The 19224-nt window shown below is 40.6% G+C and overlaps 2 protein-coding genes across 2 annotated transcripts; both read left to right on the forward strand.

Annotated features, from left to right (window-relative positions):
* The first annotated feature begins 6948 nt into the window (after nucleotides 1-6948).
* On the forward strand, nucleotides 6949-7893 carry LOC108399735 (olfactory receptor 7G2-like). The gene has a single exon (XM_017664672.3). The coding sequence runs from the start codon at nucleotides 6958-6960 to the stop codon at nucleotides 7891-7893; it is 936 nt and encodes a 311-aa protein (XP_017520161.3). The 5' UTR covers nucleotides 6949-6957.
* Nucleotides 7894-14151: 6258 nt separating this feature from the next.
* On the forward strand, nucleotides 14152-18457 carry LOC118970680 (olfactory receptor 7G2-like). The gene is made up of 2 exons (XM_037009084.2): nucleotides 14152-14276; nucleotides 17470-18457. The coding sequence occupies exons 1-2, from the start codon at nucleotides 14152-14154 to the stop codon at nucleotides 18455-18457; spliced, it is 1113 nt and encodes a 370-aa protein (XP_036864979.2).
* Nucleotides 18458-19224: the final 767 nt, after the last annotated feature.

Here is a 19224-nt window from a genome sequence, read left to right on the forward strand (position 1 = left end):
TGCTCCCAGAGCAGATCTCTGGAGCCAGGTATTAAGCAGTCCCAAGCCTTCCACTCCCTCTCTGCTTCGTTTCTCTTCCTCCTGCCGGTGAGCTGGGGTGGGGGAGGGGCTCGGGTACCACAGAGCCACAGCTATAGTACGTTAGCACGTTCAGTGAGGTCTTCTCTTTTCTCCATGTGTGTGCAGTCTGATGCCATCCTCTTTCTTGTTACTCTCTCAGGATTAGTTGCACCAATTAAATTTTCTAATTGTATCCAGTTTTAGGAGGAAGGCTCTGTCTCTCCTCTCACGCCGCCATCTTTAATCCCTTCTCCATAATTTTATTAATCAGTTTATTGTTTTTGATGCAGTTGTGAATGGGTTTTCCTGATTTCTCTTTCTGCTAGTTCATTGTTAGTATATAGGCATGCAACAGATTTCTGTGTATTAATTTTGCATCCTGAAACTTTGCTGATTTCAGTTAGTCTTTTGCTGGATTTTTGGGGTTTTCTTTGTATATCATATCATCCACATGTATAGCATATCATCTGCAAATAGGGACAGTTTAACTTGTTCCTTACCAATTTGAATGCTTTTATCTCTTTGTATTGTCTGATTGCTGTGGCCAAGGACCTCCAGTACTCTTTAATAGAAGTGGTGAGAGTGGCCATCCTTGTCTTCTTCCTGATCTTTGAGAAAAGCTTTCATCTGTTTGCTATTAAGTACAATATTGGATGTGAGTTTGTCATATATGACCTTTATTATGTCGAAGTATGTACTCTCTATACAAATTTTGCTGAGAGGTTTGGCATTAATGGATGTTGAATTTTGTCAAATGCTTTTTCAGCATCTATTGAGAAGATCATATGGTTTTTATCCTTGTTTTTGTTAAATTGGTATATGACATTGATTGATTTATAAATATTGTACCATCATTGCATTCCTGGGATAAATCCCACTAGCTCATGATGGATGAACTTTTTGATGTATTTTTTTATTTCAGTGTGCTTACATTTTGTTGAGGATTTTTTCATCTGTGTTCATCAGGCATATGGGTCTGTAATGTTCTTTTTTGCAGTCTTTTTGTCTGGTTTTGGTATTAGAGTGATGCTGGCCCCACAGAATGAGCTTGGAAGTATTTGATCCTCTTCTACTTTTGAAATACTTTAAGAACGATGGGTATTAGCTCTTTAAGCATTTGGCAGAATTCAGCTGTGAAGCCATTGGGACCTGGATTTTTGTTATTTTGGGTGGTTTTCTTATTACCAGTTCTATTTCATTGCTGGTAATTGGTCTTTTCAGATTTTCTTTTTCTTTCCAGGTCAGTCTTGGAAGGTTATAATTTTCTAGGTAGTTGTCCATTTTATTGGCATTTAATTTTTCATAGTATTCTCTAATAATTCTTTGTATTTCTGTGGTATTGACTTTGATTATTCCTTCATTTCTAATTTTGTATTTTTTCTCTTCTTTTTTCTCAAGAAGTCCAGCTAATGGTTTATCTCTTTTGTTTATGTTCTCAAGGAACCAGCTCCTGGTTTCCTTGATATTTTCTATTATTTTATCCTTCTCTATTTATTTCTTATCTGCTCTTTATTACATCCCTCCTTCTACTAACCTGGGACTTCATTTATTCTTCTTTTTCTGGTTCCTTTCATTGTGATTTTATATGTTTATTTGAGATTGTTCTTATGTCTTGAGGTAAGCCTGTATTGCTATATACTTTCATCTTAGAACTGCCTGTGCCACCTCTCACAGATTTGGGGCTGTTGTATTTTTGTTTTCATTTGTCTCCACGTATTGCTTGATTTCTGTTTTAATTTGTTCATTAATGCATTGATTATTTAGAAGCATGTTGCTTAGCCTCATGTATTTGTAGACTTTTTTTCTTTGTGTAATTTGTTTCTAGTTCCATACCATTGTGGACTTAGAAACTGCTTGATACAACTTCAAACTTTTTGAATTTTTGAGGCCCTTCCTGTGGACTAGTATGTGATCTATTCTAGAGAATGTGCAATGTACCCTTCAGTAAAATGTGTATCCTGCTGCTTTTGGTTAGAGTGTTCTGTAGATGTCTATTAAATCCATTTTATCTAATGTATTGTTCAGTGCTTCTCATTCTTTCTTTATTTTTTCTGGTTGATCTGTCTGTTTATGTGAGTGGTGTTTTAAAGTCTCCCAAAATGGATGTGCTACAGTCCATTTCCCCATTTAATTCTGTTAGCATTTGTTTTAAATATTTTGGTGCCCCTATGTTGGGTGAATAGATATTTACAATGATTATACCCTCTTGCTGAACTGGAAGCAGCAGCCCAGCAACAGGCCCGTTACATCATCAGGTGGTTTAAGTTCAGTGAGGATCCTGGCCATAGGAACCCCAACTTCCCCACACTCATCATTCTGATTTTCTGTTGCTGATATATTTTTTCTTGAAATATAATTGATATACACTATTATACTGGCTTCAAGTACATAACAGTGATTCCACAGTTCTGTTACATGTATTTACTTAACAACTTATATCTTCATTCATCTGACACATATTGAGAGCACACTGTTGCCAGGCTCCATCATGATTGCTGACAATGCAGTCATGCACAGACAGACAGACATCCTTGTGATGGAATTTCTCAGATCCCATTGTCCCTGGGCTGCTCTGGCCTTGGTAGGCTTTTGTATCAGTGGCCTGAAACCACCGCTGTGCTATTGTCCCCACCACTCATTCCCTGTCAGCCCTGCTGGGCTCCTGTTGTTCTGTATCTTCATTTCAGTGCTACTGTGTTTCAGTGTTCCTTTTCTTCAATTTACATTCTGAGTGGTAGACTCTGGATGGGAAAGATTTTCCTGATCTCTTCTACCATCTATGGACTCCCTCTTTCCCACCTCACAGACTCACAGGTGCCCCCACTGGCTGCCAATCTCCAATCAGTTCTTGAGTCCCAAATTCAGTTGACTGTCTCCTGCTGCTTGGAGGTTCTGGGAATATCATGAATCCAGTTGCCTAGCCAGCAGGTGACTCATTCCAGCTCTTCCCTGGGGCTTTTCTGAACCTTTAACTGTTCCAGGTCCACATTCGGGAGCACATGCAGTGTCCACAACTTGTGTGTTCACCCACATTTCTCAAATATTGAGGCTCCATCTTTGTTTACACTTCAGCACCTTTCTGTTGTAAGACAAAACTTCTGGGATGCTCATTTCCCAAAAACAAGTTAACCTCTTCCATCTGGAGGTAAATCTACAGAACCTTTAGATTTTACCACTCACTCTGTGTGTGACATACTTGGTAGTACATGGAAGTATTTGTCTCTTTTCTGAATGCGACCAGCTGTGTCTTTTTATATTTTCCATTGATTTAATGTGTTGAAACGAAAGGGTGCCAATCAAATGCCATCTTATCCTTCGTTGGTTTCAAACAGTATAGCAAGAAGTCTGGTGGTTGAAAGCACTAAGCTCATAGAGAAAGTGAACACGAGGTAAAAATAAATTAGTCAATGAATGAATGTTTTCAATATGACTCATAAATTATAATTATGTTGTTTATAATATATGGTATAAATAATTATATAAATTAACAATATTCAGGAATGATGAAAATTTTGTAAGAAATGAACATGTGGTACCATCTTATAGGTTATGGTTGAAATCTCATAATTCCACTGATTTTATGGATGAAGGAGCATATTATTACTTTGGCCATGATCGTGTAATTTCTCATAACCTTATTAAAAATGAAGTGCCCTGACTTCAACTCATGATCGCCTATGTGAAAGAAAAATATACACTGAACAGATTGCCATGGAAACTGGAAGAGGAGTTTTTAAATTCTTCAGTCTGTCTACAGTGACCATAGTTAGAAATGTCAAAAAATGTATAGATCATATCCTGCAGTATGAAAGAGACAGGATTCAGATTAAGATTCTGGAAACATTCAGGGGATCTTGAAAGAAACATCTCATAGTGTTTGCACTTTACCATTACTTAGCTGAATTTACAAATGTATTTTTTATAGAAAATATAAACTCTGATTTCACACTTAGATAAAAACAGGTTTCCTGATGTCACTAATTGGATGAGATGACATTGCTTATACTGAAAATATGAAGATGGGATCCAATTAGAGGACAGTGTCTCCACACATGCAAGGTGTGGGCATTGGGGAGAGAGAAATGGATGGTGTGCCTCGGGCCTTGTGGGGTAGGGAGGCAGCCATCCTAATTGTCTGCCTTCTAGCGTCTTGGTCTTTAAGGGTTTGCACTGTCCTGGGACCCAAATAATAAAGTTTGTCTAATGAGGAGCTTAGGATTTTGAGCCTCTGGGGATGCAGAGACTGCAAATAGTGGGTCTGTGACCACCTCACTTAACGGCCCTGCCCAGTCAGGAGCAACAGCTGAGCCACCTTCCTGCCATGGTCCCTTTTTCCCAGAAACCCAGGGCTTCACAGGGTTCCTCACTCCTTCTCAGAGCAGAACTTGTGTCTCCATCATTCAGTATCCAGGGAACATGGTGAACATCGACCATCCTGCAGTGATGCCAGCCAGGTAATCCAACATCCCCTAGACAATGCTGTGATCTGAGGGCGGCATTTAGGACACACGCATTCCCGCGAGTTGCGAGGCATGCCCCTGCCTAAGGTGATCAACAGTGAGTGTGCACAGGACCCCTGCCTCAATGTCATGACCTTGAAATGTCTGCTTGCAGCTTTGCGACAATGCCCAGCTCCCACACTGCTGGGCTTCCCCTCTGTCTATGCAGTGGGAGGAACCATTTTTCTGTTGGGAATAAATCCTCCCCTTCACAAACATGATGCCGGCTACAAATTCTCTGGCGTTTACCTGCACCTTGGTGCTGGTGGAGGGCAGGGGTGTTAAGTCAGTTTCACCTGAAGCCACAAACATCCACCTACGGAAGAGCTTGGGTGTCACACTGGCCGCCTGGCTGTGCGGACTGCGCCGGAGGAGAGCAGACGCCGACCACAGAGCGGGCTGCTTCCTTTCCCTTCTTGCCCCCTTTATAAAATGAGCAGATGCTTTGAGCAGCATAATCAGTTAGAAATGCCTCCACTGACCCCTTTCTAGGGCTAACAAACACTGCCGTTCTGTTATATGAGCTTCATGCCTATTTCACTCAACAAAATAATAGAAATACAGAAAACACTCCTTCAACTTCTCCTTCATTCCCTGATTCCCTCCACAGAGGCAGCACTAATGTGATGCTGTTCCCCAGGCAGGCTTTCAGATTGTGTTTATATAAATATTTGTTTAATTCAAAGATAGTTGATGTATAATACTGTCTCAGATGTACAACATAGTGATGCAATAATTATATACATAGCTAAATGCTCACTACAGTAATATATAAAATTGAACTGTGCCTATTATTTATTCCAATGGCAATACCTAGAGGTGGATGATAATGTACGTGAATTTGATAATATTGACTGGTGAGCACATATTTATGTATACGTCAAAGTTAAGCATTATAACATCTCGCAGCTGGGAAATGGAGAGCTGAATTATGAGGTATTGTGTAGAATAATCCATGGTAGTTAAAAGGAATGAGGCAAATTGAGCATGCCGGCAGCAAGTAGGAAAGCCAAACATGTGTCAAGTAGGAAAACCAATTTTAAACGTGTACAGGGCATGACTGTGTATGTGTGCCTCTTAGAAAACCAGGACCAATGCATTAGGTTGCAAGAATACTACCTAATATAAGAAAAAGTGCAGAAGATGATGGATATCAAGTAAGGACAGTGTTTCATGCTGGGAAGGAAAGGAACCCAAATTGTACAAACCTGACATGGGGACTTCCTGTACCTCTTATTTAATGCAATGAAAATACCTCTAGGAAGAATGGGGAACAGCGTGAATTGGCTAATGTTGGCTGAGGTTGTACAGTCCTTCACTGCTAGTCTCTGTACTTTTTAATGCTTGAAAAATCCATCATAAGAAGAAACATGCCAATGTAAAACATATTTAAAATGTTTGCATGCTGTAGACGTTTTAGCAAACAATTGAATCTATTGTAGGTTTTCATTGCCTGTATTGATCATGTATCCAGTTTATTTTAGCATAAAACTCATTTTCATTGCCTTTTGTAAGTGACATGTGAATGATATTTCCTTCCTTGACCAAGACTCCTTATCATTAGGAGTTCTCAAAATCCAAACAAGAACACCGGGCTTCTTTCTCAACAGCTAAAGAGTTTTCCCCATCCACACAGCAAGTGCAGGGGCCTGGATTAAATTCAGTCTCAGAGTCTATAGATTATACCAGACAAAGCGGTCCTCTGATGGCAACTTGGGTCCTCGGGAGTTGGTAGACCTTGAGTGACCAGGACATGCTGTTAGATGCCAGGCTCTGGTGCTTCGTCTTCCCAGGACAAATTATCATTATTTGTATCAGTCTTTCAGATTCTTATGCATTTCATGCTTCCCTATCAGCTGGTTTTTTAAATTATATGTCATCTCGTTCATTAAGTTATCAAGTTCCTCAAGATGAGACCAATTTTGTAATTTCACTCTTATATTTCTGATTGAAGGTGTGAAATATTCTGAGGGAATAAAGCCATGTGATCTGTATTCCACACCCGTAACTCACCACAGTGTGTCAGACAGTCATTGTCAATACAATTTTGTGCTGCTTATGTGAGAGGAGGGTAGACAGGAAGGGAGAGAGAAGGGAGAGAGGAAGGATGGAGGGAGATACAAGAGGAGGAAATGGTTCCTGGAGTCCCTGGGGTCCATGGTACGGATGAGCATGTTTCTAGCACAGCAGTTCTCAGACGTCAGTGCATATCAGCATCACCTGGAGGGCTTGTTTAGATAGGTTGCTGGGCACCTGCCCTGGGAAGCATCATCAGTAAGATGGAGCGGGACCCAAGTACCGGCATCGCTAACAAGTTCCCACGTGGAGCGACTGCCTGTCCATCAACCATTCATTTCATTTCATTGGTGACCAATATTTCTGTAGATTCTTCATCAACATGGAACCCAGAAATCACACAGATGTTTCAGGATTCCTCCTCCTCACATTGACAGAGGATCCAGAGCTACAGCCCCTCCTCTTGGGGCTGTTCCTGTCCGTGTACCTGGTCACCGTCCTGGGGAACCTGCTCATCATCCTGGCCGTCAACTCTGACGCCCACCTGCACACCCCCATGTACTTCCTCCTCTCCAGCCTGTCCCTGGCTGACATCGGTTTAAGCACCACCACCGTCCCCAAGATGCTGGTGAACATCCAAGCGCAGAATCAGCACATCAGTTACACTGGCTGCATCACCCAGCTCTGTTTTATCCTGTTTTTCATTGGTTTTGAAAACTGTCTCCTTGCAGCAATGGCCTATGACCGCTACGTGGCCATCTGTCACCCTCTGATGTACACAGTCATCATGACCCCCCGGCTCTGTGTTCTGCTCATTCTGCTCTCTCTGCTCTTTAGTGCTGGGGATGCTCTGCTCCACAGTCTGCTGGTGCTGCGGCTGTCCTTCTGCAGGGACCGGGAAATCCCCCACTTCTTCTGTGAATTTGATCAGGTCATTAAGCTGACCTGCTCTGATACCTTCCTCAATAACTTCCTGATATTTTTTGTGGTTGGCCTAATTGGGGGTGTAACTATCTTCGGGATCATTTTTTCTTATGGTCAAATTGTCTCTTCTATTTTGCAAATGTCAAAAACAGGGGGAAAGTATAAAGCCTTTTCCACCTGCGGTTCTCACCTCTCAGTTGTCTCCTTGTTCTATGGGACAGGTTTTGGGGTGTACATTAGTTCTGCAGTTACCGACTCTTCCAGGAGGACTGCCGTGGCTTCAATGATGTACACTGTGGTCCCACAAATGCTGAACCCCTTCATCTACAGCCTAAGGAACAGGGACATGAAGGGGGCCTTTCGAAAATTCATCAGGAGGATACCTCTCCTTTAGTGAATTTGTCATCTTACTTGAGTCAGGTCTAGAATGAGAGACATTCTAGGGTTTCAAAGCACTTAACTTTTCAACTACTATGATTCTGTCAAAATGACCAGGAAATCCTGATGCTGAGAGCCTGACAAATTGGGATTGAAACCCAATTTTTCTCTTTGTCTAACTTTGTGACTATTGACAAATGATTTCAGCTGTCTAAATTCAGTTTTCTGGGCCATGTTTGATAAAGAGATTTTGGGTCCTGGGATGTTGGTATAGTGTCTGGGGGAGAACATTCTCAAAGTAAAATGGGACATGGTGGTTAGGGCAGAGAGTGTGTGTAAGCTGGGCTGTGGTCTCAGGTGGGCACTAGTTTTTGCCTTATCCAGTTGTTAGGACCGTGTGGATTTTGCCCCATATGTAGGCCTGCTGAGAGAGAAGAGGGATGGTCTTTCTAAACCAGCTTGCTCATTATTGAGTGATCCTTCTATTAAACTGTTTCTGCAGAGTGCTGTCATTATCCACTCTCCTCGGTTTCATCAGGTGTAGTATTGGTATGATTAGATTATGTCAATGGTTTTTGTTCCTGAGATATACGAACTGAAATCTGAAGCATTCTTCAGTTATAAAGAAAAAAGCAGCCTAAGAGGTAGAATTCTTCTCCAGGTACATGTAGTCAAACTATTGAAAATATCGTTTTCTAGGAGAGATGATCAACGAGTAAATGACATTTTCTGTACCCTTTTTCTCTCAAGAGCATGTTGACTGTTGAGTACCCTTATTCTTCCAGGTGCATTTGCCAATCAGCCAAGCAGGTTCTCTGAGGAACTAGGAATGTCACTGCATCTGTTGATGCAAGGATGTCCTCAGATCCTCCAGCTATTGCTATTTGACAGGAAGCATTTGACCGATCAGTCAGCTTGTCTTTCCTTTTGGCAATGCACTTCTGCCATTCAAATCCTTTCCATATACTTACTGTAGCAGAATCTGCCAGCTGATGTCCCCAGGGTCCCACCCGGCAGAGCTTCAGTCCCCTTTTGCCTCAGTGACTTACACCAAACATGATAACTAGTCCTTCCCAGAGGCTGCATCATGTAACTCTCAAGAGCAGATAATTAGGTGATGAGTCATGCCACATTCCAAGAGTCAGAAGTGTTCATACCCAATGCATTCTTCATCTGGTTGGGGTGTGTGTGTGTGTGAAATTTCCCTCACCTAAAATTAAACATTAACCATGTTAAAGTGTTTTAATTCAATGGTATTAGTTACATTCCCGCTATTTTGTAACTCTGACACTGTTTCCAAATCTTTTGCATCCCCGTAAATAGAAACTCTGTATCCTAGAAGCCAGCACTTCCCAGTTTCCCTCCCTCCAAACCCTGATAATTTCTAACCAAATTTCTGTCTCTAGGAATCACTTAAATTTAAAAATAAAACAGCCAGGTGTTTTTCTTTTAACCTGTAAAAAAATGTATTTATTTGTGTAGAACAGAGCATTGTGATGTGGGCCAGGCAAGGTGGGGCAAAACTATAGGCAAATGCAACAAGCAAAGTAACAGAGCCTTATTTTATGGAGAAGGATGACAAGTTGGGAGGGGTTGCTTTGAAGAAAGGCAGGAGTTCGGAGTGACGACAGTTGATCACTGGCTGAAGTGTAGGGCAAGTGGATCCCTTGTAGGAGATACAATGCACATCATTTCTCTGTTGGGGTCTGTAATTGAGGTGAAGTGGTAGTGCTCCCCCTTCTAGCCTCCTGACTCAAACTTAGGTTTTCTTTTATTCTTTTTGACATATCACACAATATATATCTTTTGATGTCTAGCTTATTTCAGTTTTCAAGGTTCTTCCATACTGAGCCATATATCAGAACTCCATTCATTTTCATTGCTGAATAATATTCCTTTGTATAGGTGGAGTGCATTTTCTTTATGGTTCAAACATATGAACATGAGTTATTGCCACGTATTGGCAGTTCTGACTAATGCTGCATTGAGTGTTGATCCAGAAATATCTGTTTGAGTCCCTATCTCAGTTCTTTAGAATAAACACCCATGAATAAAATCACTGAGTCATCTGATAACTTCGTTTTAGCTTTCTGAGAAAACCACAAATTGTTTTCCATAGTGGCTGTACAATTTTTCCATTCACACCAGCAATGGATCAGGGTCCCCAATTCTTTCAAAAAAGTTTAAAATTTTTTTATGAACACCAATGTATCTGCTTTTCCTTTTGTTTCATGCTTTTGGTGTAATATATAAGTGCACCAGGAAGTTACTCAGGACATTCACAAAGTTCTGAATGTATTTACCTTTAAGCCACTGTGAATAATGCTGCCATGCGCATGGGTGTACAAGCACCTGTTCAAGTCCCCGCTTTCATTTCTTTTGGGAATATATCTAGTAGTAGAATTAGTAGATCATATGATAATTCTACATGTAATTTTTTTTTCAGGAAATGCCATGCTATTTTCAATGGCAACTGCACTATTTTACATTCCAAGAAGACTGCCAAAGGGTTTCAGCATCTCCCCATAATTGCTGACACTTTTTCTGTTGTTACTTAAAAAAAAAAACTGCAATCACCCTACTGCATATCAGGGTGCATCACATGTGGATTTGATTTGCACTTGCTTAATGATTAGTGATGCTGAGCATCTCTTCATGTACTTGTGGCCTTTCCTTTGTCATCACTGGAGAAAGTGTATCCGAGCCGTGGTGCGTTAGTCATGGTTTAAAAACCATTTAGTCATGGTTTTTGTATGTTGTTGAGTTGTAGGGGCTCATTATGTTTGGGGGAGTATTAATCCATTATCATTTTAGCTTTAAAGTAGTTAAATTTATCACTCTTCTCACTTTTTACAGTGATTGTTTTATCCTACTTAAGAAATTATTACGTCTTGTCTATAGTTTCTTGCACTGTTTTCTAGGCATTTATCATTTTGTCTTGACTTTTAAGTTTTGATAGTTTGAAATAGTTTTTGAGTATGATGTAATATAGACTATAATTTCATTTTTCCTTTTAAATATAAGAATAATTTCAGCAATATTTTCTGAATGGGACCATCCTTTCCCTGCTTTGCCTTCACTGTCCTCAATAAAATCTTGGTAATTGGTACTATTTTTTTTTCTGTTCCAGAACAATACCATTTCAGTTACTATTTCTTACCTGTGTAATTAACTGTATAAGGTGTTCCCTAGTATACCTTGTAAGGCGGGAACTCCACTTTGTTCTCATCACGTCCAATATTCTGTCTCCATTGCCCTTTCATATAAATTTCAAAGTCAGCTCTCAAATGCAATAAAATCCCAGATTTGCCTTAAATTTACAAAGCTATTTGAGGAAGATAGATATCTCTATAATATTGGGCATATCAACCCCTGAACTAGTATATTCTTTCCCTTAATTTAGATCTTCTTTAGTGTCTTTCAGTAAAATGTTATAGATTTTTCCATGATGTGCTTTTGCATCCTTGTTAGAATTCCTCACACGTATCTACCTGACGATCTTGTTAGAGGCATCCTTTAAAATCACACTTGGGAAACAAATTGTGCTTCATAAAGACAATTGGCGTGTTCCTATGTCTCCAATCATCACCAACACTTGTTATTTCTTGTTTTTTGGATAGCGGCCATTCTGACTTGTGAGAGATGATACATCATGGTAGTTTTGATTTGCGTTTCCCTAATGATTAGTGATGAGGAGCATCTTTTCATGTGTCATTTGTGTTTCTTCTTTGGAGAAATGTCTGTTCAGGTCTACCTCCCATTTTGTAATTGTTTTATTTGGTATTTTTTGGTGTTGAGTTGTATGAGTTATTTATATATTTTGGATGTTAACCCCTTATCAGATAAATTGTTAATGAATATATTCTCCTATATTGCAGGTTGCCTTTTTGTTCTGCTGATAGTGTCTGTTGCCATGCAAAGCTTTTTAATTTGATGTTGCCAAACTTGATCAATTTCCATTTTTATTCCCTTGCCCAAAGGGGTGAGTCCAAGAAAAAATTGCTCATACTAATGTTAAAAAAATTTCTGCCTATGTTTTCTTCTAAGAGTTTTATGGTTAGAGGGTTTACATACAGGTCTTTGATCCATTTCACATTACTTTTGTGTATGGAGTTAGGCAATAATCCAGTTTTTCCAATACCAGTTATTGAAGAATCTGTCTTTACCATTTTATATTCATGATTTCTTTATCATATATTAATTGGCCATATATTGTGGGTTTATATCTGGGCTCTCTATTCTGTCCATTGATCTACTGGCCTGTTCTTGTGCCAGTACCACATTGTTTTAATTACTGTTGCTTTGTTGTATAGCTTGGAGACACGAGAGTAAGCCCCCTAGCTTTGTTGTTCTTTCTGTGGATTTTTTTTGGCTATTTGGAGTCTCTTTCAGTTCCATATGAATTTTAGAACTATTTGTTCTAGTTCATTGAAAGTGCTGTCGGAATTTTGATAGAGATTGTATTGAATCTGTAAATTGCTTCTGGCAGGATGGTCATTTTAACAATATTGATTCTTCTATGCATATGCATTGCTGATTCTTTAGATGTGTGGCTTGTTTTTGCATATCCTTTATAGAGTTTTATGAATGAACACATGTGCTTAGTTTTGATATAGTTGACTTTGTCAATATTTTCCATAATGCCTTGTGCTCAAGATGTCTTTTTTATGAAATACTTCCTTGAATCTGAAGAATTTTAGTATTGGCTTTTATATTTGTGGCATGAACCCATCCACAATTTGGTTTTGCTTTTGATGAGAGGAAAGAATAAAATTCATTTTTATGACCCTGTACCTTTTAATTGATAGTCCATCCCATCACTGTAATCCCACTTCTGTGATAACAGAGTAGTGCATATTAACATCAATGTAGTGGTTCTCTCTGGAGAGGAAAAAATTATCAAGAATGTAGAGAATAAAGTGGAAGCATGGAGAGACTTCAAATATACATGTTATTTTATTTCTTTATAAAAACATAATGTAAGATAACAGTACATTTTTTATTTTGTTGAGTGACTCTTACCAGGAACATTGTTTAAAGTGTCTTAACTGTATTTATAATTACATGATTTCTACCCACATATATAATCTATGTTTTCACACCTAAAATTGGAATTGGGCTTCCAGAGATCCAGTGTCAAGCGAACAGAGAAGTTGGTTTAGATCCCCATGGAGACTTTTTCTGAAATACTGAGTAGGAAGCAATTTCCTCCACCCCTTTAGTTTCTTCTACCTGGTTTAAGAATCATATTGACATAAGACAGAATAATAGGGGAAAAAATTAATTACATATATAAATATATCCTTTTCTGCTGAAAAAGATCTAGTTTAATTAGGTCTGAAATAGCAGAGTCATAGGAGATGTGGAGGTCCAATTAAACTTTAGTGGATATTGCTAAACAATTTTCCAAAAATGGTAAGTCAACTTAACCACATGTTCAAAGTCTGCATGTCAACCTGAGCTAAGGAGGATGGGATAGGGGTCTGAGATGTCAGAGGAAAAGGGAAGCAATTCACAGGCATAAGAAAGAGTACATGTCTGAGAAACAAATGTTTGCTTGGCCACACAGAAAAGCTGGGACCCAGAGAGGAAATGTGACAGGCTAGCCACACCCCTCCCTGTCCCCCACCCCTTGCTCACATTATCCTGGAGTTCCCCGTGGGGATGGCCCTCCTCCTGGGGCAGGTCCTCCATCTAAATTGTTATGCACTAGTTGGGGTGAGCATTAAAAATGTACATAACTATTGAATCACTATGTTGTACAATATAAGATTGTGTATCAATTATAATAAATAATATCCAGAAAAATCTTTTTATTGAATTGAGGGGGGTGTCAAGTTTCTTTCTGAATCTTTTGTGCCTTGGGTGCCTGCAAGTCGGAGACAATCTGCATGTCACAACGGCACCTCTTATGGGCAGCCTGCTCTTGGCGCCTACAGAAACAAAGATGCCTGTGTTTGCAACTAAATTCATTGGAAAATAGTGTGTGTGTATAGATGCAAGGCAAGTGGAGTCAGGTAAACATACACAGGTGGGGAGAAGTGGATAGTAGGGGCACAGCCATCCAGAATTCCTACTGTCTATAGACTTGGTCTTTAAGGGTTTACACTGCTCTGGGATCAGAATGACACTATAGGCCTGGCTAATGAGGATCTTGGGATATTGAGCCCCCAGGGGTATTGAACCCTCGAGGATATAGACTGCAGATTCCGTCTGTGGCCACCTCACCTGACAGCCCCGCCGAGTCAGGAACCACACACGTGAGGCCCCTCCCATGGGTGTCCTCCTTGATCACGAGCCAGGGGCCTCGGTCAGGCTGTCTGCCCTTCCTGAGGACAGACCTCCATGTTCCACATCCAGGGGCTGCATCGAGCATCACTCCTCCGTGAAGCGAACCAGGTAATCCAAGTCCCCGAGTGAATGCACTGTGAATAAGAGGATGTGTTTTATCAAACTTATTTCCTGTGGAAGCAGCTAGGTGAGTTCATGCTTAAAGTGATCAGAACCCAGTCGGCCGTGGAGCTCCGGCCTCACTGCCTGTCAGCACACCGGACAGACACCCCATATATGGGATTTCATAGCCCGCATGGCACCAGTGCTCCCTGGCTTTCACTCTCCGGGCCTCCTAACCCCACCTCTAGGGTGCACTTCCTCCAGAGCCAAAAGCTGCCCCTTCTCAGACAGGATGACGGTTATTTTTTCTAATATTTACTTCAGTCCTTGTGGTGGGAGCATGGAAAATTTTTGCTGATATTTTCCGTTGATTCCCTTTCCTGGTTCTTGATAATTTGAGTGTGTAGAACAGTTGTTGTCTTATTCCCATCGAGAATGAGCAGGATCCTGCTTGTCCACCTGGTCTCTGTTAAACTACCATGTACTTTAAATAAAAGCAGCAGAGAAAGTGTTGTTTATTTTATTTAATTTTTATTTTATTCCTCATACATTAGGACAGCAGCATCAAAAGAGAGAGTGTGATTTTTAAATACCCACATGCCCACCCCTCACATCATTCCAGTGCACGAATGCTGATATTCTGTTGTATCACCTTCAGATTTTTATATAAAATAACACAACAATACGCCTGCAGAAGGCGCCCCTATTGGATTCCCCTCTGTTTCCCCTCTTCCTTTCCTGGAGGCATATTATTTTGAACATATGGCTTCCATCATGCATGGCTTTTGACTGTACCTATGTCATAAATATACATAAGAATAAAAGGCAGTTACTGTAATTCTTGTCAAGTAGGGACTGGAGAAACAAATTGTGATGTATCTATATAGTAAGTCACTTCCTGGTTTTTCTAAATTTCATAACTTTTCTTTTGTTTACAATTTAAATATAGTTAATTTCTGTCTGGTTTTTAAATTAATGGAGCTGAACTGAATATCGAGATAAATAAAAAAATAGTTACACAAGGAGCCAACTGTATGTGACACGTTCAGTGGGGTCATGTTCACAAATCGTTCTTAAAGTACAAAACTGTGCAATTTTTGTGGCATCATATTATTAAATGTATAAAAAGTGCTGATGAGACCTGTAATCCAGTTAGAGTTGTGGTTCCTCAGGGGAGGAAAATAATTAGGATTGTGTAAATACATGATACAGGCTCTTTAAGTATATCTATTAAATGTGGTAATAAAATTAAACTTTTATGATGTGTGTGACTTTGATAATGTTGACTGGTGGGTACCAAGCTCTTTATTGGTATCTTTGTACTTTCGTTGCTCTTGAATAATTCATAACAAAAACAAGCACATCTATGCAGGATTAGAAAATGTCAAAAATATCTCATGGATAGACTTTCATCATACATGTTTTCCTCCAATAGGTTTTCATTATTTGTGTTCAATCCTGTATCTATTTATTTTTATTACTTGACTCATCTAAACTGCTGTGCAGTTCATCTTCTGTCCCTGCCAAATGAATAATGATACCACCAATGTTTCCTTAATTCCCTTTTTGCATGATTAAGGTTCCCAGCTGGGCTTGCAGCTCATAATGTCTTCCCTGAAATTTGCTGTTGTCACAGGTGGGATGTTCTTCTTGATTGTTTTCTTCCACTTGCCGAGCCCACTGCTTTCTTCCGATGAGTGACACATGCCAGGAGCTGCTGTTCATGGCAGAAAAGGAGAACCACGATAGGAAATGTCAGGGTGGGGGTGCCCTGTGCTGACCGCCATGCTGGATGTATTTCTATTCATCGTCATCATTGTAACATCCCCATAAGGTCTGATGAGGGTTCCCGTTACACAAGTGAGGACACGAGGCCTCTGAAGAGACAATGTTCCCAGTTCACAAAGCAAGTGCTGGTCTGGACTGAAATCACTGTTTGAGTTCAAGTTATCCTCCAAATGATAAGGGCTGTCGCGGCCACTGCAGGCTCCCCAGGAGAGCGAGGACCACGGCTTCACAGAGACCATCCTGTAGGTCACTCGATTGGCCTGTAAATAGCAGATATTTCTGCTTTATCTTGTCTTGACCTTCAAGGACCTACAGATTGTTGTTTTCCTATATGCCAGTACAATTCATTCTTTCTCAGTTTTAACTGTTTTTCTTAATGATATGACACTGTCACCTTAGGGAAGACATCCTCTCAGGATGAGGCAGAGCATCTCCCCGACACAGTGTCTGCTTCCTGTAGAATGAACCACTACGGCCGATGAGGACCGTTTCAACCGGGGCGTCTTATGATCTTCAGGCTGATGGGCAGCATTTCTTCTCTTTGCCAGGAGCTGAGCATATACTTGGATGGATGCCTGGACCTGCTACATGCTACTTCATGGGTAGAGGTAGACATACATGGCAGGAGCTGGAAAAGAGTTTGGACATTGCTCAGAATTAAAATGTCAAAAATGTTAAATGAAATTGTGAAATCTGTATGATTATAAAGGCTCGTTCTGTGTCATCAGGGGCATTAAGAGAGACTGTTCAAGAGAGTCGACTCAGCAGACATGTGGTCTAGACTGAGACCCAGTCTTTGCCGTGCACTGACCGTACTTCCTGTCCATGACCAAGCCTCTACTTACCCAAGTGTCCTCATGGGTAAATGGGATCATAGCATGTAAAATGCATCTGTAATGTGACCAGTCCTTCAGGTGATTCTGAAAAAGGCCAAATATTGGGGACCATTGTTCTAGATGCAGATTTTGTAACATTATTCTTGTCCTTCTGTTTGTTTGAAGGCATGGGATATTTCTAAAGGAAATGCCATGTCTTATTCTTGGTGTCAGTCTCAGCAGTTGGCACAATGTGTAAAATGGATTTGGTGATCTCTAAAATTTTGGGTCAGTAATGGGAAGACAGGAAAGAAATAGTGTGAGAGATGGTGATGGAGAGAGAAATTAGCAGAGGGACAGATCTGAATATTCATCTGGGTTCACAATATATATAGAGGTTTGTTTTGATTTAAGCACTGATTCTCAAGTATTAGCATGTTTGAAATTCATCTGGAGGGCTTGTTGAAACATACTTTTCTGGTCCTCACCCCTGAGTTTATGCACAGGAAATTTTCATTTCTATCAAGTTCCCAGTGGATATTGCTGCTGTTAGACCAGGAACTATTTCCATTTTTTCACTACTTCTTTCACATTAGATTCGTCAAGAATATGAATCACACAGATGTTGCAGAATTCCTCCTCCTGGGACTGACAGACGATCCAGAACTGCAACCATTCCTCTTCGGGCTGTTCCTGTCCGTGTACCTGGTCACCATCCTGGGGAACCTGCTCATCATCCTGGCCATCAGCTCTGACCCCCATCTCCACACCCCCATGTACTTCTTCCTCTGCATCCTGTCTTTTACTGACATATGTATAAGTACAACGACAGTCCCCCAGATGCTAGTGAATATTAACAGAGAGAATCAGCACATTAGCTACACTGGCTGCATTACACAGATTGGCTTTGTTTTATTTTTTGTTGGTTTTGAAAACTGTCTTCTGGCAGCAATGGCCTATGACCGCTATGTGGCCATCTGCCATCCACTGAGGTACGCAGTCCTCATGAACCCCCGACCCTGTGCTATGCTGATTCTTCTCTCTCTGCTCCTCAGCACTGGGAATGCCCTGCTCCACAGTCTGATGGTGCTGCGGCTGTCCTTCTGCAGGGACCTGCAAGTCCCCCACTTCTTCTGTGAACTTGCTCAGGTCATCAAGCTGGCCTGTTCTGATACCCTCATCAATAACTTCCTGATACATTTTGTAAGCAGCCTATTTGGGGGTGTTCCTGTATCTGGGATCATTTTCTCTTATACTCAAATTCTCTCTTCTATTTTGAGAATGCCCTCAGTGGAGGGTAAGTGTAAAGCCTTTTCCACCTGTTGGTCTCACCTCTCAGTTGTCTCTTTGTTCTATGGGACAGGTTTTGGGGTGTACATTAGCTCTGCTGTTACTGGCTCTTCCAGAAAGGGGGCAGTGGCCTCAATGATGTACATCGTGGTTCCCCAGATGATGAACTCCTTCATCTACAGCCTAAGGAACAGGGACATGAAGGGGGCCTTGAGGAAAATAATCAGTAGGATACCTCTGTCTTTAATGGGGTTACCTGCTTTGAACTTGTTTTTCTTGAATGCGTCAAAGTAACTGGAATTCTGGGTGGGCCAGATGCCTGTTTCTTCCACCACTGTGAGACTCTAACATTATCAGATCACTCCATGGCCACGTGCATCTCAGCAATGGCTTGAGTTGTGATGATACCTTACCTTTTGTTCAGTTCCAGGATAATTGAGAATGACCTCAGTTTTCTAAACTCTGTTTCTTTGCTCTGGACCCATACAACCAAAGCCGAGTCAGGGGTTCTAGTTTAGTGACTTTTTTTGTCAATTGCTCTCCAAATGAGGAAAATTGTTGAAAGTGGATAGGATGGGGAAGGGATTGAAGGCAAGCTGCAATCATTTCTAGAGACTAGCTTTTGTCTGATCTGTGGTTATGACCATGCCGGTTGCATCCCAGATTTAGGCGTGCAGTGGGGCAAGGGAGTTCACCTTTCAAACCCCGATTTAGTACTCAGACTAGTCATCTGTAAAACATACCCTCCCAAGTCTATGTTAGCCTCCACTATACTAATTTTCATTAAATATAAAATTGATACAATTAGATTATCTGAGTGGTTTGAGATGATTGTGCAATATTTGAGATTCATCAGTGGGAAGCAGATACAGGTGTCATTCTTGGACATAATGGCTGGAGACAAAAACCTGACTATTCTCCCCTTTTTAAGTTGATGCTGTACCTTTGCATAACATCAACAGAAGACGTATATGTCATGAGTGAATGCTGGTCTTCAAGATGTATCATCACATCCTTATTCTCCTTACGGTGATACCATATAAATATGAATTTGTATGATA

The sequence above is a fragment of the Manis javanica genome, chromosome 13 (genome assembly GCF_040802235.1).
Source record: "Manis javanica isolate MJ-LG chromosome 13, MJ_LKY, whole genome shotgun sequence".
Taxonomy (NCBI): domain Eukaryota; kingdom Metazoa; phylum Chordata; class Mammalia; order Pholidota; family Manidae; genus Manis; species Manis javanica.

Excerpts from the sequence above, each read along its gene's own strand:
- LOC108399735 (XM_017664672.3), top strand. The coding sequence starts at position 6,958 with ATGGAACCCAGAAATCACACAGATGTTTCAGGATTCCTCCTCCTCACA.
- LOC118970680 (XM_037009084.2), top strand. The coding sequence starts at position 14,152 with ATGGGTGTCCTCCTTGATCACGAGCCAGGGGCCTCGGTCAGGCTGTCT. Across the intron at positions 14,277-17,469 it reads TCCTCCGTGAAGCGAACCAG|ATTCGTCAAGAATATGAATC; the intron begins GTAATCCAAGTC and ends CTTTCACATTAG.